Source organism: Lutra lutra, chromosome 4 (genome assembly GCF_902655055.1).
Source record: "Lutra lutra chromosome 4, mLutLut1.2, whole genome shotgun sequence".
Classification (NCBI taxonomy): domain Eukaryota; kingdom Metazoa; phylum Chordata; class Mammalia; order Carnivora; family Mustelidae; genus Lutra; species Lutra lutra.
This window is the reverse complement of record NC_062281.1, coordinates 104,720,193-104,740,274: the sequence shown is the minus strand read 5'-3', so window position 1 is coordinate 104,740,274 and position 20,082 is coordinate 104,720,193. Positions and strand designations below refer to the sequence as shown.

General features: G+C 40.4%; 1 protein-coding gene and 1 long non-coding RNA gene across 2 annotated transcripts in view; both read right to left on the bottom strand.

Annotated features, from left to right (window-relative positions):
• LOC125098366 (uncharacterized) overlaps positions 1-10,316 on the bottom strand; it is a 51,028-nt gene extending 40,712 nt beyond the window's left edge. The window contains exons 1-2 of the long non-coding RNA XR_007126806.1: positions 10,185-10,316; positions 1,917-2,081 (exon numbers count right to left, since the gene is read on the bottom strand). This is a non-coding gene — a long non-coding RNA (uncharacterized LOC125098366). The remainder of the gene's footprint in view (positions 1-1,916; positions 2,082-10,184) is intronic.
• A 4,654-nt stretch (positions 10,317-14,970) lies between these two features.
• SLC25A24 (solute carrier family 25 member 24) overlaps positions 14,971-20,082 on the bottom strand; it is a 58,868-nt gene continuing 53,756 nt past the window's right edge. Inside the window, exons 9-10 of the mRNA XM_047726315.1 lie at positions 19,421-19,571; positions 14,971-17,058 (exon numbers count right to left, since the gene is read on the bottom strand). Of these exons, the coding sequence (XP_047582271.1) occupies positions 16,874-17,058; positions 19,421-19,571 (336 nt within the window). The 3' untranslated portion in view covers positions 14,971-16,873. The remainder of the gene's footprint in view (positions 17,059-19,420; positions 19,572-20,082) is intronic.

Genomic DNA, 20,082 nt, shown 5'->3' with positions numbered 1-20,082 from the left:
AACTACAAAGCTTCTAGAAGCAACACAGTGGAAAAATTTTGTGACTTTAGTTTAAGCAAAGGTTTCTTGGATACAATACTATTATTCATAAAGAACAAATTAATAAATTGGATTATATCAAAATTTAAAACTGAACAAATTGATAAACCAGACTACATCAAAATCAGAAACTGTTCTCCAAAGCCACAGCTATGGAAATGATAAGACAAGCATCAGAGTGGGAGGAAATATTGGCAAACATATATATCTAATAAAGGACTTTTATGAAGAATATATAAGGAACTCTCACTATTCAATAATAAGGAAACAATTTTAAAAAATGGTCAAAAGACCTGAAGAAATACTTCAAAAAAATGAAACAGAGTTTCTTAAGTTTTGACTTAGGTATACACCCATAAACACAGTGGGAAAAAAATTAGTGGCAAAAAAAAAAAATGCCTAAGAAAACACTCAACATCATTAGTCATTACGGAAATTTAAATTAAAACCACAAGAAGATGGCACTACTCCTACTAGAAGGGTTAAAATTTTAAAAGACTGGCCGTAAGTCAAGAATGTGAAGTAACAGAACACCTGGAGGGGGTGGGGTCAGTCAGTTAAGCGTCTGCCTCTGGCTCAGATCATGATCTCAGGTCCTGGGCTCCACCCCTACATCCTGCTCCCTGCTCAGCGACTTCAGCTCCCTCTTCCCCCTTCTCTTGCTCTCTCTTGCACTCTCTCTGTCAAATAAATAAATAAAATGTTAAAAAAAGAATGTGGAGTAACTAGAACTCTTACTGATGGGAATATAAAATAGTACAGAAACTTTGGTAAACAGTTTGGCAATTTATGAAAAAGTTAAACATATGCTACCAGATGATTCAGTCATGCCTCCCCTAGGTATTTACCGAAGAGAAATAAAAACATATGTCCATACAAAATTTGTACATCAATGTTCATAGCAGCTTTATTGTAATAGCTGGATACTGCTCTATCATCCATCAACAGGTCAGTGTCCATCAACAAACTGTAGAATATCCCTACAAATGGAATACTGCTCAGCAAGAAAAAGAAATGGACATGCAGCAACACAGAGGAACCAGTCTGCAGTCAAAGAAGCCAGACATTTATGTGAAATTTATAAAACGCAAGCTAATCTATAGTGATGGCAAGAAGGAAGATCAACATTTCCCTAGTGGAGGAGGAAACTTTTAAGGCTCATGGTATGCTCATCATCTGGATTGTATTTATAGGGATATACATATGTCAAAACTCATCAAATTATACATTTTAAATATGTGCAGTTTACTGTATCTCAATTATACACCAATCAGATTGTGTAAAAAGTATTACTTACAAGACTCAACTGTGTCTAAGACCTGCTTAAGAAGTTACAAGGTCTAAATGTGATTCCTATAAATATCAGTTCACTTTTTTTCTTCGAAGCAATTAAATTTATTTTTTTTTTTAAGATTTTATTTATTTATTTGACAGAGGGAAATCACAAGTAAGCAGAGAGGCAGGCAGAGAGAGAGGAGGAAGCAGGCTCCCTGCTGAGCAGAAAGCCCGATGTGGGGCTCGAACCCAGGACCTGGGATCATGACCTGAGCCGAAGGCAGCGGCTTAACCCACTGAGCCACCCAAGCGCCCCAGCAATTAAATTTATAACATCCTCATTAATCTGCATGATAGTAGGTTCCCCTTGCCCACAAGGAATATGTTCCAAGACCCTCAAGTGGATGCCGGGATCATACGGAACCCTCTTTGTACTGTTGTTTTTTTTTTTCTTATCTGTAATATGTACAGGTGATAAAGTTTAATGTATAGATTAGGCACAGTAAGACATTAACTAATAATAAAATAGGACAATTATAACAATATACTGTAACAAAAGTTATGTGAATGTGGTCTCTATGAAAATATCGGACTACACTCACCCTTGCAGCGACGTGAGAGAAGAAAATCCCTACACACCCAGATGAAGCCCGGTGAATGACGTAGGCATTGCGACGCCGTAGAGTTAGACTACTTATTGACCTTCTTATGATTCGTCAGAAAGAGGATCGTCTACTTGTGGACCACCACCGACCGCACCACCGAAACTGCGGAAAGCGAAACCACAGATTGGTAAGGGGGCGCTTACTATGCATATATTCCATATGGAATCAGAATGATTTACATAATTCTTGGCTCACTTTGGAAGTCCTGGTTCAATAAAAATACCTGCCTTTGCTCTAAACGGAAATATGCACTGCAGTGGCTGACTTCTGACAGTGGGGGGAGCCTGGATAGTGCATCCTAACAGTATATTGGCAATTATTTACGTTCATTTAATTCACCCAACCAAAGCTGTCAGTATACCCGTGAGAGACGCAGTCAGCAAAGGATGCAGAGACAGTCCCTTCCTCCAATTTGAAGCACCAAGTCTATTGTATGGGGGGGAAAAAAATGACACCTCTCAGAAGGAGCATATAGTATTTGAATTAAAATTTATGTGAGTCAGGAGTAGAATCTTTGGACCCACCAGGCTGAGGTAAACTTGGCTCTACCTCAGTTTGCATGTCATCATAATCTAGATCAACTGAAATTTAACAATCTTATCTGGGACTATGTGAAAAACTAATACAAAGTAGACCATGGTGTTGAAAATTAAATTTAAAAATGGGTTTAAACAGGGGAGGAGTCAAGATGGCGGAGAAGTAGCAGGCTGAGACTACTTCGGGTAGCGGGAGATCAGCTAAATAGCTTATCTAAAGATTGCAAACACCTACAAATCCAACGGGAGATTGAAGAGAAGAAGAACAGCAATTCCAGAAACAGAAAATCAACCACTTTCTGCAAGGTAGGACTGGCGGAGAAGTGAATCCAAAGCGACAGGAAGATAGACCGCGGGGGGAGGGGCCGGCTCCCGGCCAGCGGCGCAGCAACGGAGCAAAATCAGGACTTTTAAAAGTCTGTTCCGCTGAGGGACATCGCTCCAGAGGCTTAACTGGGGTGAAGCCCAGGCGGGGTCAGTGCGGCCTCAGGTCCCGCAGGGTCACAGAAGGATCGGGGGTGTCTGAGTGTCACAGAGCTTACCGGTATTAGAACGGGGAAGCCGGCTACAGAGACAGAGCCGAGGAGTGACTCTCAGCTCGGGGTTGCCTTGAACCGGTCGCAGGCGCGGTCAGCTCGGAGCGTGGCCGGAGGCCAGGGTGGCGGGAGTCACTGGGCGCTGTTCTCTGAGGGCACACTGAGGAGTGGGGCCCCGGGCTCTCGGCTCCTCCGGGCCGGGGACCGGGAGGCCACCATCTTCATTCCCGTCCTCCGGAACTCTACGGAAAGCGCTCAGGGAACAAAAGCTCCCGAAAGCAAACCAGAGCGGATTACTCAGCACGGCCCCAGGTAAGGGCGGTGCAACTCCGCCTGGGGCAAAGACGCTTGAGAATCACTACAACAGGCCCCTCCCCCAGAAGATCAACGGGAAACCCAGCCAGGACCAAGTTCACCTACCAAGGAGAGCGGCGGAATTCCAGAGGAAAAGAAAGCAAAGCACGGAACTCATGGCTTTCTCCCCATGATTTTTTAACCTTGCAGTTAATTTAATTTTTTTTTCTTTTTCAATTTTTTTTTCTTTTTCTCTTCTTCTGCTAAATTTTTTTTAACTTTTACCGTTTTCTTTTTTTAACGTTTTTTAAATAGTTTATCTAATATATATATATTTTTTCCTCTTTTTATATTTTTTCTTTACCGGCTTTCTTTTTTTTAATAGTTTCTTTTTTTTTTTCTTCTTCTTTCTTTCTGAACCCCTTTTTATCCCCTTTCTCCCCCCTCACAATTCGGGATCTCTTCTGATTTGGCTAAAGCATATTTTCTTGGGGTTGTTGCCACCCTTTTAGTATTTTACTTGCTCCTTCATAAACTCTTATCTGGACAAAATGACAAGGCGGAAAAATTCACAACAAAAAAAAGAACAAGAGGCAGTACCAAAGGCTAGGGACCTAATCAATACAGACATTGGTAATATGTCAGATCTAGAGTTCAGAATGACGATTCTCAAGGTTCTAGCCGGGCTTGAAAAAGGCATGGAAGATATTAAAGCAACCCTCTCGGGAGATATAAAAGCCCTTTCTGGAGAAATAAAAGAACTAAAATCTAACCAAGTTGAAATCAAAAAAGCTATTAATGAGGTGCAATCAAAAATGGAGGCTCTCACTGCTAGGATAAATGAGGCAGAAGAAAGAATTAGCGATATAGAAGACCAAATGACAGAGAATAAAGAAGCTGAGCAAAAGAGGGACAAACAGCTACTGGACCACGAGGGGAGAATTCGAGAGATAAGTGACACCATAAGACGAAACAACATTAGAATAATTGGGATTCCAGAAGAAGAGGAAACAGAGAGGGGAGCAGAAGGTATATTGGAGAGAATTATTGGAGAGAATTTCCCCAATATGGCAAAGGGAACAAGCATCAAAATCCAGGAGGTTCAGAGAACCCCCCTCAAAATCAATAAGAATAGGTCCACACCCCGTCACCTAATAGTAAAATTGACAAGTCTTAGTGACAAAGAGAAGATCCTGAAAGCAGCCCGGGAAAAGAAGTCTGTAACGTACAATGGTAAAAATATTCAATTGGCAGCAGACTTATCCACAGAGACCTGGCAGGCCAGAAAGAGCTGGCATGATATATTCAGAGTACTAAATGAGAAAAACATGCAGCCAAGAATACTATATCCAGCTAGGCTATCATTGAAAATAGAAGGAGAGATAAAAAGCTTCCAGGACAAACAAAAACTGAAAGAATTTGCAAATACCAAGCCAGCTCTACAGGAAATATTGAAAGGGGTCCTCTAAGCAAAGAGAGACCCTAAAAGTAGTAGATCAGAAAGAAACAGAGACAATATACAATAACAGTCACCTTATAGGCAATACAATGGCACTAAATTCATATCTCTCAATACTTACCCTGAATGTTAATGGGCTAAATGCCCCAATCAAAAGACACAGGGTATCAGAATGGATAAAAAAACAAAACCCATCTATATGTTGCCTACAAGAAACTCATCTTAAACCCGAAGACACCTCCAGGTTTAAAGTGAGGGGGTGGAAAAGAATTTACCATGCTAATGGACATCAGAAGAAAGCAGGAGTGGCAATCCTTATATCAGATCAATTAGATTTTAAGCCAAAGACTATAATAAGAGATGAGGAAGGACACTATATCATACTCAAAGGAACTGTCCAACAAGAAGATCTAACAATTTTAAATATCTATGCCCCTAACGTGGGAGCAGCCAACTATATAAACCAATTAATAACAAAATCAAAGAAACACATCGACAAGAATACAATAATAGTAGGGGATTTTAACACTCCCCTCACTGAAATGGACAGATCATCCAAGCAAAAGATCAACAAGGAAATCAAGGCCTTAAATGACACACTGGACCAGATGGACATCACAGATATATTCAGAACATTTCATCCCAAAGCAACAGAATACACATTCTTCTCTAGTGCACATGGAACATTCTCCAGAATAGATCACATTCTTGGTCCTAAATCAAGTCTCAACCGGTATCAAAAGATTGGGATCATTCCCTGCATATTTTCAGACCACAATGCTCTAAAGCTAGAACTCAATCACAAGAGGAAATTTGGAAAGAACCCAAATACATGGAGACTAAACAGCATCCTTCTAAAGAATGAATGGGTCAACCAGGAAATTAAAGAAGAATTGAAAAAATTTATGGAAACAAATGATAATGAAAACACAACGGTTCAGAATCTGTGGGACACAACAAAGGCAGTCCTGAGAGGAAAATATATAGCGGTACAAGCCTTTCTCAAGAAACAAGAAAGGTCTCAGGTACACAACCTAACCCTACACCTAAAGGAGCTGGAGAAAGAACAAGAAAGAAACCCTAAACCCAGAAGGAGAAGAGAAATCATAAAGATTAGAGCAGAAATCAATGAAATAGAAACCAAAAAAACAATAGAACAAATCAACGAAACTAGGAGCTGGTTCTTTGAAAGAATTAATAAGATTGATAAACCCCTGGCCAGACTTATCAAAAAGAAAAGAGAAAGGACCCAAATCAATAAAATCATGAATGAAAGAGGAGAGATCACAACGAACACCAAAGAAATACAGACAATTATAAGAACATACTATGAGCAACTCTACGCCAACAAATTTGACAATCTGGAAGAAATGGATGCATTCCTAGAGACATATAAACTACCACAACTGAACCAGGAAGAAATAGAAAGCCTGAACAGACCCATAAGCAGTAAGGAGATTGAAACAGTCATCAAAAATCTCCAAACAAACAAAAGCCCAGGGCCAGACGGCTTCCCAGGGGAATTCTACCAAACATTTAAAGAAGAACTAATTCCTATTCTCCTGAAACTGTTCCAAAAAATAGAAATAGAAGGAAAACTTCCAAACTCATTTTATGAGGCCAGCATCACCTTGATCCCAAAACCAGACAAGGATCCCAACAAAAAAGAGAACTACAGACCAATATCCTTGATGAACACAGATGCAAAAATTCTCGCCAAAATACTAGCCAATAGGATTCAACAGTACATTAAAAGGATTATTCACCACGACCAAGTGGGATTTATTCCAGGGCTGCAAGGTTGGTTCAACATCCGCAAATCAATCAATGTGATACAACACATTAATAAAAGAAAGAACAAGCACCATATGATACTCTCAATAGAGGCTGAAAAAGCATTTGACAAAGTACAGCATCCCTTCCTGATCAAAACTCTTCAAAGTGTAGGGATAGAGGGCACATACCTCAATATTATCAAAGCCATCTATGAAAAACCCACCGCAAATATCATTCTCAATGGAGAAAAACTGAAAGCTTTTCCGCTAAGGTCAGGAACACGGCAGGGATGTCCGTTATCACCACTGCTATTCAACATAGTACTAGAAGTCCTAGCCTCAGCAATCAGACAACAAAAGGAAATTAAAGGCATCCAAATCGGCAAAGAAGAAGTCAAACTATCACTCTTCGCAGATGATATGATACTCTATGTGGAAAACCCAAAAGACTCCACTCCAAAACTGCTAGAACTTGTCCAGGAATTCAGTAAAGTGTCAGGATATAAAATCAATGCACAGAAATCAGTTGCACTTCTCTACACCAACAACAAGACAGAAGAAAGAGAAATTAAGGAGTCCATCCCATTTACAATTGCACCCAAAACTATAAGATACCTAGGAATAAACCTAACCAAAGAGACTAAGAATCTATACTCAGAAAACTATAAAGTACTCATGAAAGAAATTGAGGAAGACACAAAGAAATGGAAAAATGTTCCATGCTCCTGGATTGGAAGAATAAATATTGTGAAAATGTCTATGCTACCTAAAGCAATCTACACATTTAATGCAATTCCTATCAAAGTACCATCCATTTTTTTCAAAGAAATGGAACAAATAATCCTAAAATTTATATGGAACCAGAAAAGACCTCGAATAGCCAAAGGAATATTGAAAAAGAAAGCCAAAGTTGGTGGCATCACAATTCCGGACTTCAAGCTCTATTACAAAGCTGTCATCATCAAGACAGCATGGTACTGGCACAAAAACAGACACATAGATCAATGGAACAGAATAGAGAGCCCAGAAATGGACCCTCAACTCTATGGTCAACTCATCTTCGACAAAGCAGGAAAGAATGTCCAATGGAACAAAGAGAGCCTCTTCAATAAATGGTGTTGGGAAAATTGGACAGCCACATGCAGAAAAATGAAATTGGATCATTTCCTTACACCACACATGAAAATAGACTCAAAATGGATGAAGGATCTCAATATGAGAAAGGAATCCATCAAAATCCTCGAGGAGAACACAGGCAGCAACCTCTTCGACCTCAGCCGCAGCAACATCTTCCTAGGAACATCACCAAAGGCAAGGGAAGCAAGGGCAAAAATGAACTTTTAGGATTTTATCAAGATCAAAAGCTTTTGCACAGCAAAGGAAACAGTTAACAAAACCAAAAGACAACTGACAGAATGGGAGAAGATATTTGCAAATGACATATCAGATAAAGGGCTAGTGTCCAAAATCTATAAAGAACTTAGCAAACTCAACACCCAAAGAACAAATAATCCAATCAAGAAATGGGCAGAGGACATGAACAGACATTCTGCAAAGAAGACATCCAGATGGCCAACAGACACATGAAAAAGTGCTCCATATCACTCGGCATCAGGGAAATACAAATCAAAACCACCATGAGATATCACCTCACACCAGTCAGAAGGGCTAAAATTAACAAGTCAGGAAATGACAGATGCTGGCGAAGATGCGGAGAAAGGGGAACCCTCCTACACTGTTGGTGGGAATGCAAGCTGGTGCAACCACTCTGGAAAACAGCATGGAGGTTCCTCAAAATGTTGAAAATAGAACTACCCTATGACCCAGCAATTGCACTGCTGGGTATTTACCCTAAAGATACAAACGTAGTGATCCGAAGGGGCACATGCACCCGAATGTTTATAGCAGCAATGTCTACAATAGCCAAACTATGGAAAGAACCTAGATGTCCATCAACAGACGAATGGATAAAGAAGAAGTGGTATATATACACAATGGAATACTATGCAGCCATCAAAAGAAATGAAATCTTGCCATTTGCGACGACGTGGATGGAACTAGAGGGTATCATGCTTAGCGAAATAAGTCAATCGGAGAAAGACAACTATCATATGATCTCCCTGATATGAGGGAGAGGAGATGCAACATGGGGGGTTGAGGGGGTAGGAGAAGAGTAAATGAAACAAGATGGGATTGGGAGGGAGACAAACCATAAGTGACTCTTAATCTCACAAAACAAACTGAGGGTTGATGGGGGGAGGGGGTTGGGAGAGGGGGTGGGGTTATGGATATTGGGGAGGGTATGTGCTATGGTGAGTGTTGTGAAGTGTGTAAACCTGGCAATTCGCAGACCTGTGCCCCTGGGGATAAAAATATATGTTTATAAAGCTGTAAAAAAAAAAAAGAAAGAAAGAAAGAAAGAAAGAAAGAAAGATGAATACCCAAGTTTTGTAGCAACATGGACGGGACTGGAAGAGATTATGCTGAGTGAAATAAGTCAAGCAGAGAGAGTCAATTATCATATGGTTTCACTTATTTGTGGAGCATAACAAATAGCATGGAGGACAAGGGGAGATGGAGAGGAAAAGGGAGTTGAGGGAAATTGGAAGGGGAGGTGAACCATGAGGGACTATGGACTCTGAAAAACGATCTGAGAATTTTGAAGGGGTCGGGGGTGGGAGGTTGGGGGCACCAGGTGGTGGGTATTGTAGAGGGCACGGATTGCATGGAGCACTGGGTGTGGTGCAAAAATAATGAATACTGTTATGCTGAAAAAAAAAATTTAAAAATAAAAAAAAATGGGTTTAAACAATTTATACTTTTTTAAAGATTTTATTTATTTGACAGAGAGAAAGAAAGAGAGCGAGCACAAGCAGGGGAAGCAGCAGGCAGAGGGAGAAGCAGACTCCCCATTGAGCAGGGAGCCCCATGCAGGGCTCCATCACAGGACTCTAGGATCATGAACTGAGCCAAAGGCAGATGCTCAAGTGACTGAGCCACCCAGGTGCCCCCAGTTTATACCTTTTAAGTGGTGGTCACTAGGCTGCTGTGGGAAAAAGTCCCATGACCAGCACCTTCAAAGACTTGCTGTTGTAAGCCAGGTGTAATTATTTCACTGGTCCTGTGCTATTGCCACAACAGGCAAGAAACAGCCTTCCTATTTCATTTTGCATTGGATATAGAAACTTAGAATTGTGTAAGTCCTCTGTTTGCAGTCAGGAAAGCAAAGGGTAGACTATGGCAAGAAATCCTTGGAAAATACGACTTCTGGGCTGAGGTTTTGGCCATTTGTCACGTGACTATCCATTCATCCAGAAACGGATGAGCTTGATTGTATTAGTGTTCCCAAAGCCTGTGCTATTTATTTCCAAAGAGATAATTTATGCAATTCAACAAGAGAAGGCATGAAATAGGCTGCAAAAGTCATAAATCTATTCTCTCTTTCCCTCTCTCTCCTCTCGGAAATTATGCGTGGTTGATACTTTCAATGCCTGTATTGGAGAACCATATTTATGGTTCTTGGTGCCCCAAATAGACAAATCTATAATTGAATAACATCATGAGCAATTATTAGTTATAAACAAGGATGTCAGTTCTCTTCTTACCCTAAAGGCCTGTCCACAGAGTTGTACCAAAGCAAACTCTCATGCTCCTTTTGCCCAGGCTTCCTCCAAGGGGAAGTCCACTGTGGGGAATTCTGAAAAGTGGAGGGAATACCTCACCAGCAGTTACCATCTGATTATTAGTTAATAGTACCATGAAAAAAAAAATAGGGGGTATCTGAGTGGCTCAGTCAATTAAGTGTCTGCCTTTGGGTCAGGTCATGATCCCAGGGTCCTTCCTACAGGTCCCCCCGTCTGGCTTCCTGCTCAGTCAGGAGTCTCTTCACCCTCTGCCCCTCCCCCTGCTTGTACTCTCTCTCTTTCAAATAAATAAGTAAAATCCTTAAAAAAAATAAAAACTTTGCTGAATAACCGTTTTGACCAGTGTATGTCTCTTGATGTTCTGAACCTTTTTGCTCATGCCTTATATGAAGAATAAGTGAATTATTAAGGCTTGGTATAGAGGGGAAAGTCTCCCATAATCTCTGGCCAAAATTCTCTAAAATAATAATCATACATTTTTATTAGTCAAATGCAGATAAAAAGGCAAAATTTTCAAGCTACAGCAAAATTCTTCAATTGTCTATTCTTTCCTCTCCTTAACAGTTTTATCACCTTACAGAAGCTTTTCTCATATCTTTCCAGGAAGAACATCTTAACGAATAGTAAAGTAGGACAGGAACAATATTAGAAGAACAGAGATCACAAGTGAATAGACTTTAAAAATTCTTCCTCACTTTTAGTTTTCTTCCAGATTCTTCTACTGTAAAATTCTCAAGCACCTGACTCATTAATATTACCTACGCTTGCATCTTATCATCTGTATTCCCTATGTTATCCAAAACAAAAGATTCAGAAACAGTTTTAGATTCCAAGTTATTCTTTTCCCCATTACAACTAATTTTTCCCTGTCTTTCCTATCTCCTCCCAAGCCCTTGGAAAGTGTTGAATCTCAGTGACAATGCTGACTTTTCCATTTAGACATTGTTGAACTGTCTGGCTATGAAGCTACATTGCCGTATATTAATAAAGTTGTAGGGATTTAGAGATTTAGTAGGTGGAACAATGTGGTGTCTCACCTGTACAGAACCCCCTGCCCTATAGCAAAATGAGGCTTACGCCTGAGAAAGAGTGCCAAGGGACAGGAGGGAGTCTGAGAGCCTGTAGCAGGATAACCTAGGGAAATATTAACCTGTTTTTATTCCCCTATATGTTCCCTTTCACTCACTTCAGGCAAGGAGGTGAGTCTTTAGCATTTCCTTTCCTGAGTAATTTTTATTTATTTTAATTTTTTAAAAGATTTCATTTATTAAAGAGAGAGCACGGGTGCATGTGAGCAGAAGGGAGGAGGGGGAGAGACAGGCAGATTCCATGCTGAGTGCAGAGCCCAACTTGGGGCTCTATTCCACGACCCCAAGATCACAACCTGAGCCCAAACAAGAGTCAGATGCCCAACTGAATGAGCCACCAAGGCACCCCTCCCTGCATTAGTTTTAAAAGCAGAAAACAGAAGTCGCTTTGATTAGTCACTTGTGTCTTTTGCAAACATCTAAATTACCTACAGAAAGGATGCTAGGAGCCCCAGGGGGTATAAAGACAAATAACTTTTTTTTTTTTTAAAGATTTATTATTTATTTATTTATTTGACAGAGAGAGAGAGAGAGAGATCACAAGTAGGCAGAGAGGCAGGCAGAGAGAGAGGGAGAAGTAGGCCTCCCGCTGAGCAGAGAGCCCGATGTAGGGCTTGATCCCAGAACCCTGAGATCACGAGCTGAGCCGAAAGCAGAGGCTTTAACCCACCGAGCCACCCAGGCACCCCAAGACGAATGCTTTTAAGAGCAAAGAGAAAAAGAGGTAAATTCAGAGGATGGGAAAGAGATAAAGATTGGTGGTTCCCAGGGTTAAGAGAGATTTACATTCGCCTTTCACCCCTTCAGAATGGAAATGCTGGACACCAAGTACAGATGGCCCATGTGTTCCCACCTACTCCCATGCCAAGCATGGCACAGATGCAGACCATGACCAGCATCCAGAGGGACCAAGACCCCAGGTCACTGGCACAACACTGTGTGGTAAAGAAGCTTCCAGCTGCATTTAAGCTAATACAAAGAAAATTAGGAAATGTCATGTTTTCTGCACAACCCGTTTGGTGCACTAAGAGTCATGTGTGGACCTCTTGTGGGGTATGACTGATGCATACCTATAGCCCACACTGATTATAGGGCTGGAATTTAACCAATTTCATCATGAGCCCATGGTCCTGTTTTGTAGAACTTGTATAAAGAGACAAATATAAACTCTTAGAAAACATAACTGACGAATGAATACTGAGGGTGTGTGGTAAGTTTAAGTTTGAAAGAGTACTTTAGAATATTTTAAAATCCCTGGCCAGATCAGTGCCTTTTTCAGGAGTAACAAAATACAGATCACTTCTTTGTTACTGTTATCTTGGCTTTGTGGAAGTGGATTCAAAGCAGGACAGTATCAAACAACAAAAAATAAAAGTACTATTCCCAATATTGTACAACTTGTAAAAATTATAAACAAATAAGCCCTGGGCAGATACAAGACGGCCAGAGAAGGATGCGAAGAGAACTTGCTAGTTTGCTGAGATTGAAGTTCTCTGTAATTCTTAGGAAAATAATCTAGAAAGATTTTAAGGTCTCTGATTTCTTTTTTTTTTTTTTAAGTTCTCAAAAAAAAAAAAAAAATTAAAATTCTCCCTGGAGAGGGAGAGGCATACAGCAGCCAGGAGACATGCTACCTGGAGAAGGGACCAATGTATTAGGACTGCAGTAGAGACAACTGTGGCGATGGATGTGAAGGTTACCAGAAACGGCAGCCGTCTTCCAGCATTTCCAACTAGAAAGCCCCACCCCCAAAGGAGAGACTTTTGAGTCTTGTCCTGGAGTCCTGGAGAGTGAGAAATGGAGAAGGGCTCAGCTGATATGCCTCTCGTGGTAGCCCTGGGGCTGTTTTGCTCACACCCTCCCCCCTTTGCTGGCCCAGCTCTGCTCCAGCCATACACGAGGCCTGCATTTGCATCTTCTTTACCAGGAATGCCCTCCCTAGACGTTGGTATGGCCCATTCCTGTACCTCTTGTGGGTCTTTACTCAAATAGCACCTTCGTAGTCAGGCCTTCTCTATCTCAATATACAGTCCCAACCCTAGCACCGCCTTCTGCACTTAACCCTCTTTGCAATATCACATATTTTACTCATTATGTGTCTTGTCTGACTCTTCCCTCTAGGGATTCTCAGCGAAGAAAGGCACTATGTCTTTTGTTCAGTGCTGTCTTCAGCCCCTAAAAGTGTCTGGCACCAAGTACATGTTTAATAAATGCTGAAATGAAAAATGAGCACATACGTTTCTACGGAATAAATGCCCAAGTGGCCTGGGCTTGGGGTACTTCTGTTTTCACAGCAAACAATGTTGCAGTGGCTGTGGCCGAGCAGCTGAGTATATAGCCAGGGGGCCTGCTGACAACCAGGGGACATGCACGTCTGGTAAAAAAAAATTAAAATTGAAAAACAAACAACAAACAGAAACAAAACCCACACACAAGAACAAAAAACTCATGTCTCATACCCGTCAGAGGGCTGTGAATGGGAATCTTCAATCACACAGGGCCAGAGGGCAGCAGTGGGTCCAGGCTGGGGTGGCTTGGACTTCAGCTCAGCTCTGTCCTACACAGGAGGGAGAAAGCAGGTGGACCATGGCAGGACACACGCTGTCCGAGAGCTGTCTAAATTAGCTCTGTCCACTCCATGCTCCTCCCAATAAGGGGATACAGCAAAGCAGGGAGAAGAGGATTGCTGCCTGCTCCTCTCCACAAATATCCACCCTCCTGTGGTGCACATCTCAACCACAACAACAACAAACTCCTTAATAAAAGGGCTGGTAAAATTTCTATCTGGGGAGAGGAAAACCACACCGCACTTTTATATGTGTCCTGATGTACAGCTCAAAGAACAAAATAGCGTAATATATAATCCCTGTTTGCATGAAGGTTATTCTCTTGGTGTGCAAACAAGACTGAGAAATAAATCCAGCAGCATTTTTCTAACAAAGGGTCCCATACAGCAGACAGAGAAGGGCTGATAATATGTTTATTCCTGGAGTCTGGCTGGCATTTGAGTTGGAATGCAGAAATTTTTTTGCAGTCTTAGTATTTTTATTTTTTTTTAATCAGATTTTGTATTTAATTGTAATCTGCATTGTAAAGATTTTATTTATTTATTTGACAGACAGAGATCACAGCAGAAGGAGAGGCAGTGTCGGGTACAAGGAAGCAGGCTCCCTGCTGAGCAGAGAGCCTGACTCAGGGTCCATCCCAGGACCCTGGGATCATGACTTGAGCTGAAGGCAGAGGCATTAACCCACTGAGCCACCCAGGCACCCCTGTAATCTGCATTGTAAAAAAAAAAAATGTTCAATCACTTACCAGTAAACTGACTTAGCTTTGCTTCCCAAGGCTTCCAGACAAACTGATGTGCCACCAAGTTGTGTCAAGAAATCCCACAATTTTGAATTCACCCTGATACTGTGAACCCCCAAAGATGTAACCCTAACTAGTAAATGTGGAATTCGAATGTTAGGAAAAACATCATCTTATGCCAAAATATATGACAGAGACAACTGCTATGGCTATTTAGGAAAAGCCAAAATATTTGGAAAGATTATATGGAGTCAGATGTGAACACGATTATTCAAACTACCACCAGGGAAGAAGCTGTAAGATACAGACTCTCTTTTTTTTTTTTTTTTTAATGAGGAAATGAGTCGTTCTTAAAACAAATATATAGTTTTTTTTTTTTTAATATAAATGGAAAGTACATATGCAGTAATACTGGAAATAAACATCTTCAACTCTGGGCTCTTTTTGAAAGACACAAGATGATTTTTTCAAACGATACAAGATGCATGGACAAATCACATTCATACCTTACAGTGTTAAGTAGCAAACAATTTAAGTTCATAATGAACAATGACTGCTTTTCAGGAGCTTGAAATTCTAGTCATTCATTTCATAATTCTCATGAGTAAAAAAAGGAAAAAGCTAATCATGTACCTTAATATTGTCATTTCTGGATTACTCAATAGTATAAACAACTCTGAAGAAAAAAATAGAGTCCTGTGTTTATCACAGGTATAATAAAAATAAAAAGACACTTATCAAGCATAACTAATGTATTAAAAACTGTATTTTAGGATAATGTTTCACAAACACAACTCCAACATTTCTCTTTGGTTCAGGAAATATAAGAGGTAGGTTCAAGTAAAGTAAGTGCCTATTACATCACTGGATTTTCACTAAAAAGTTGGCAATTTATAACAGAAACCACTAGAAATCAAACGTGAGTTTAGGAACTAAATTAAAAAGCTACAGAACAACTTTAATAAATATCTAAGTCTTAATCACACAAATCAAAACAAGATGGTTGACTACAAAAATGTTGTAGTAAAATAAAAAATATGCTATCAATATTATAAATTTTCTATATCATAACATGTTCCTAAAATTGGGGGCAAGAGAGAATATGAATTATATGTGTATAACTTGGACCTTTCATTTAAATGTAGGTACCTAATACATAATATTGATATATACTATTAAAATGTACTAATCTCCTAAGTTTGTGCTGTCCAAATTGAGAACTGCAGGTTCAAACAAATTCAACAGTGTGGGGGAAATGAAAATATCATTCACCCATGATCAACCTACCCATGTAATTAAGAAATGTCAGATTACTAATAATGCACTCTAGAAGCTTTCCTGATTAAAACAGAATCTGACTCAAGTAGGAAACAAAGGACAAAGAGAGATGCTCTGAAGAAGCTGACATAAATAAGAGGGTTTTGTCTCCTGGTGCTTTTCAAAGTGATGACAGAATAAATAGAATCTTTCAAATAAGTTGCCTTGTGTTGATAATTTAACAGTAATATACTGACAATCAGTGTGCCATTCCAGGAACCAAATAACCGTGTAAGGAAAATGGAAAAGGGCCCGCTGAAATAAATATTATTTCATCACTCCTCCTTATACAAAAATATAAATGGACTACAGTATTTGCATGTCCTGGAATTCTGCCACTTAAGTTCTTCCTCATCCAGCTTCAAGAAAGATAAGGATAGAAGCTCTATACTTATTTGGCTGCTGTAAGATATGTTTTCATGCAATGATTTTCTATTAATGGTTCTACAAGGAAATTTTAAGCAGTCTATAAAGACATTCCAAATACATAAAACAACTCAAGTTTCAAGTTTTTCTGATCATTTTGTTTTGTACAAAAAGACACTTAAGTATTAAGGGACTGGCATGTACTTGAACCAACCAAAATAAAGATTAGTGATTTATAATTATCACATAAAACATATTTAATTCAAGCAATACATTTTTCAGATTTAGGACTCAGGGCATAGATGTGTAGAAAGGTACTAATAAGATAAAATACAATTTTTCTGACCTTTTCAAAATTGTATGAGCTTATCAAAACTATGATTTTTGACATTTCTATATATATATAAAATTGAGCCCAAATGTTTGAAATAATCATTGATATGCTCTTCCTTTTTTTTTGTGAGAAATAAAGGCCTTCTTTTGCTATACACTTGTAATTCTAGGAGGAAAAGTCACTCCAGAGATTGTTGAAAATTTCAATAATCATGCTAAAGCAAAAAATTCAACATGTCATTTCTGGGATACTCCTAAAGTTTGCTTCATATTTTCATAAACCACATAACTGATGCCCACAGCAGGGAGCACCTTCATGAAGTTTGGAGTGATGCCTCTATAAAGTCCTGGGATTCCTTCTTTAGAAACTATCCGTCGAAAGAGGCCAACCATGTTCATCTGTTTGTTTCCTTCTATCATGGCTAGAAAAAAAAAAAAAAAAAGAGAAAAGAAACCAGACTAATTTAATATTCAAGCATGCTTTGTTATTATTGTCATATATAATTATGATTCCAAATGACATGTGAGAATATAATAAAAGGATAATATTTATTCCAAGGGGCTCAAGAAAGTACCCCTTTATGTAATTCTCCTTGCATGGCACCTGAGAGTGAGGTCCATAATTATAATAACAATGACAACAACAGTTATCATTGAGTAATTACCATGTGTTAGATACTGGGTTAGTTACCTTATCCACCAATTCTGCGAGGTAAGTATTATAGCCATTTTATAAATGAGGAATTGGAGGCTTAGAAAGATGGAAAAACTTGGCCTGGTCCACTTAGCTAGTAAGGGGAGAACTGAGAGCCGATAGTCTTTCTGACTCCAAAGTTCACGTACTTTCTCGAGCCCTGCATTGCCACCGCCACACCTCCTCATTAATCACACACTGAAAAGAGAGTAGTTCAATCCTGGGAATTAAGGAGAGCAGGGGGAACACTCTGGGGAACTTGGGAAAATGTAGGATTCCAGGGCAGGGCAAAAGACCGCAAGAGGCAAGAAAGGGGGTAAGGGGAAGCCCGTGTTGCTGGCACAACAAAGACAGGGGCAGGAACATGCAGGTGCTAGGGGACACTGCTGACCGTCTACGTGGTTATCACACGGAGGGCACCCAGTGGCGGGAGGCAGAGAAATGAAGTGGGGCCAGATTACTACAGGCTTTGAAAGTCCCACCAAGAACCTCAAAGTTTATTTGGAAGACACTGGAGATCACAAAGGTTACTGCACAGGCATAAAAGGATTGGAACTTGACTTTAAAAACAACATCCTTGTGGCCCACGGGACGACTGAAGTGGAGTTGGCATACGGGAGCGGAGGGACTGTCAGGTGATGCTGCCAATCAGACAGCCTGGGTTTGAAGTCTAGCTTCACAATTTACCAAATGTATAACCTTAAGGAAGTTACTTAATCTCTCTTTGCCCCAGTTACTCATCTATAAAATGCAGAGGATATTAGTATCAATCCCAAAGATGGCTGTGATGGTTAAATGAGAGAATACATAATATTTGGTTACTATGTTGCATTTTTCTCTCCAGCCACATGATCTTTTGGTGCCTCAAACAGTCCCCATTTCCCCTGCTTTAGTGCCTTCACGTATACTTTTCCTTGGGCTAGAATGCTCTTTCTTTTCCACCCCACCCATCTTTGCCCAGCTAACTCCCACCTGTCTTTCCAGGAGGAAGTTAAATGATAACGTTCTCAGGCTCCCAAGTAAGGCTAGGGATCCTTGTTCTGTGCTTCCCCTAACAAAGCATGTTAACAAGGTTGTTTACTTGTTGATCCCGTGTTTTCTCCACTCAGCAAAGGCAGGGACAACATCTGTCTTGTGGACTGCTCTAACCCTAGAGTTTCCAGCACCTGACCATGGGGCTCTAGAAGTAGTCATTAATTAATGAGTGATGACTTGGTTGGGGGTGGGGGTTGTTGGTACTTGAAAGAGAGACTGGATATAGAGCTGTAGAAACCCAGGGGGAACTATTGAAAGAAATGACAGTGGGTGAGTGAGACTGGCCAGCAAAAGAGTCAAAAAGAAAAGAAATGCATTGTGGACTCTGAGAAACAAACTGAGGGTTTTAGAAGGGGGGGAAGTGGGGGGATGGGTGAGCCCAGTGATGGGTATTAAGGAGGACATGTATTGCACGGAGCACTGGGTGTTATACGCAAACAATGAATCATGAATACTATATCAAAAACTAATGTTGTATGGTGACTAACAGAAAACAATTTAAAAAAAAAAGAAAATAAAGTTACAGGCCACATATTTTATTTATTTTTTAAAAGATTTTATTTATTTATTTGACAGTCAGAGATCACAAGTAGGCAGAGAGGCAGGCAGAGAGAGAGGGGGAAGCAGGCTCCCTGCTGAGCAGAGAGCCCGATGTGGGGCTCGATCCCAGGACCCTGGGACCATGACCCGAGCTGAAAGCAGAAGTTTTAGCTCACTGAGCCACCTAGGCGCCCCAGGCCACATATTTTAAATAGCAATAAAAGCCAGCAAGGCTTAGGAAAAGAAAATACTCAATGAGCTGGCAGAAGAGCCAGGAGGACACAGTGTAATCAAAGCCAAGGGAGGGGCTTCTGGGTGACTCAGCCATCTGACTCTTGATTTCAGCTCAGGTCATGATCTCAGGGTCGTGAGTTCTAGCCCCACATCAGGCTCCCTGCTAGGTACAGAGTCCACTTGGGTTTCTCTTTCCCTCTGCCTCTCCTCCCACTGCCATATGTTCTCTCTCTCAAGTAAATAAATCAATCTTTAAAAAAAAAACAAAAAACAAAACCCACCTTGAGCCTGCATGCGTGTTCTCACCAAAGCCAAGGGGTAGCTGGCCAGCTGGCCACAGGTGCTGGATAAGGCACCACACCCCAGCAGCACTACAACTCCGGGGTTTACAGAGTCTTTGGCATAATTATCCAGCCAATGGGACTTCAAAAGCTGCCAGAGAAATACGAAGGAAGAAAAACAGTGAACAACCAACTCAACAACAGCTCTCACTCAGCATGAACACTTTCTTAGCCACTCTTGTCCTTAGGAGAGACGGGCCACATTTCTGCAAGATCAAGGGGTACACTCCCAGGAGCAGCAGTCCCTGGAGAAGGCAGCTGCTCTGCAGGAAGCGGAGAGGTGAGGGCGGAGCCAGTGGGGATCCAGAACACCTGAGATTTGCACTGGTTGCTCCTTTTCTTCCAAACTAATGTTAAGATCAACAGCACTCCAAACACAGTATCTCAAGAACATTTCTTACAGTATTAATAAAAACAATATAATTCTACTAATTGCATCAATTTTATACTTTACACATATATTTCATTTTGTTGTTTCCCTGAGGTGGAACTATTCTTCCAATTTTAGAAACAAGGGAAAGGAGTCTCAGTGGCATTTTTTTTTTTAATTTTAGATTTTACTTATTTATTTAACAGAGAGAAACAGTGAGAGAGGGAACACA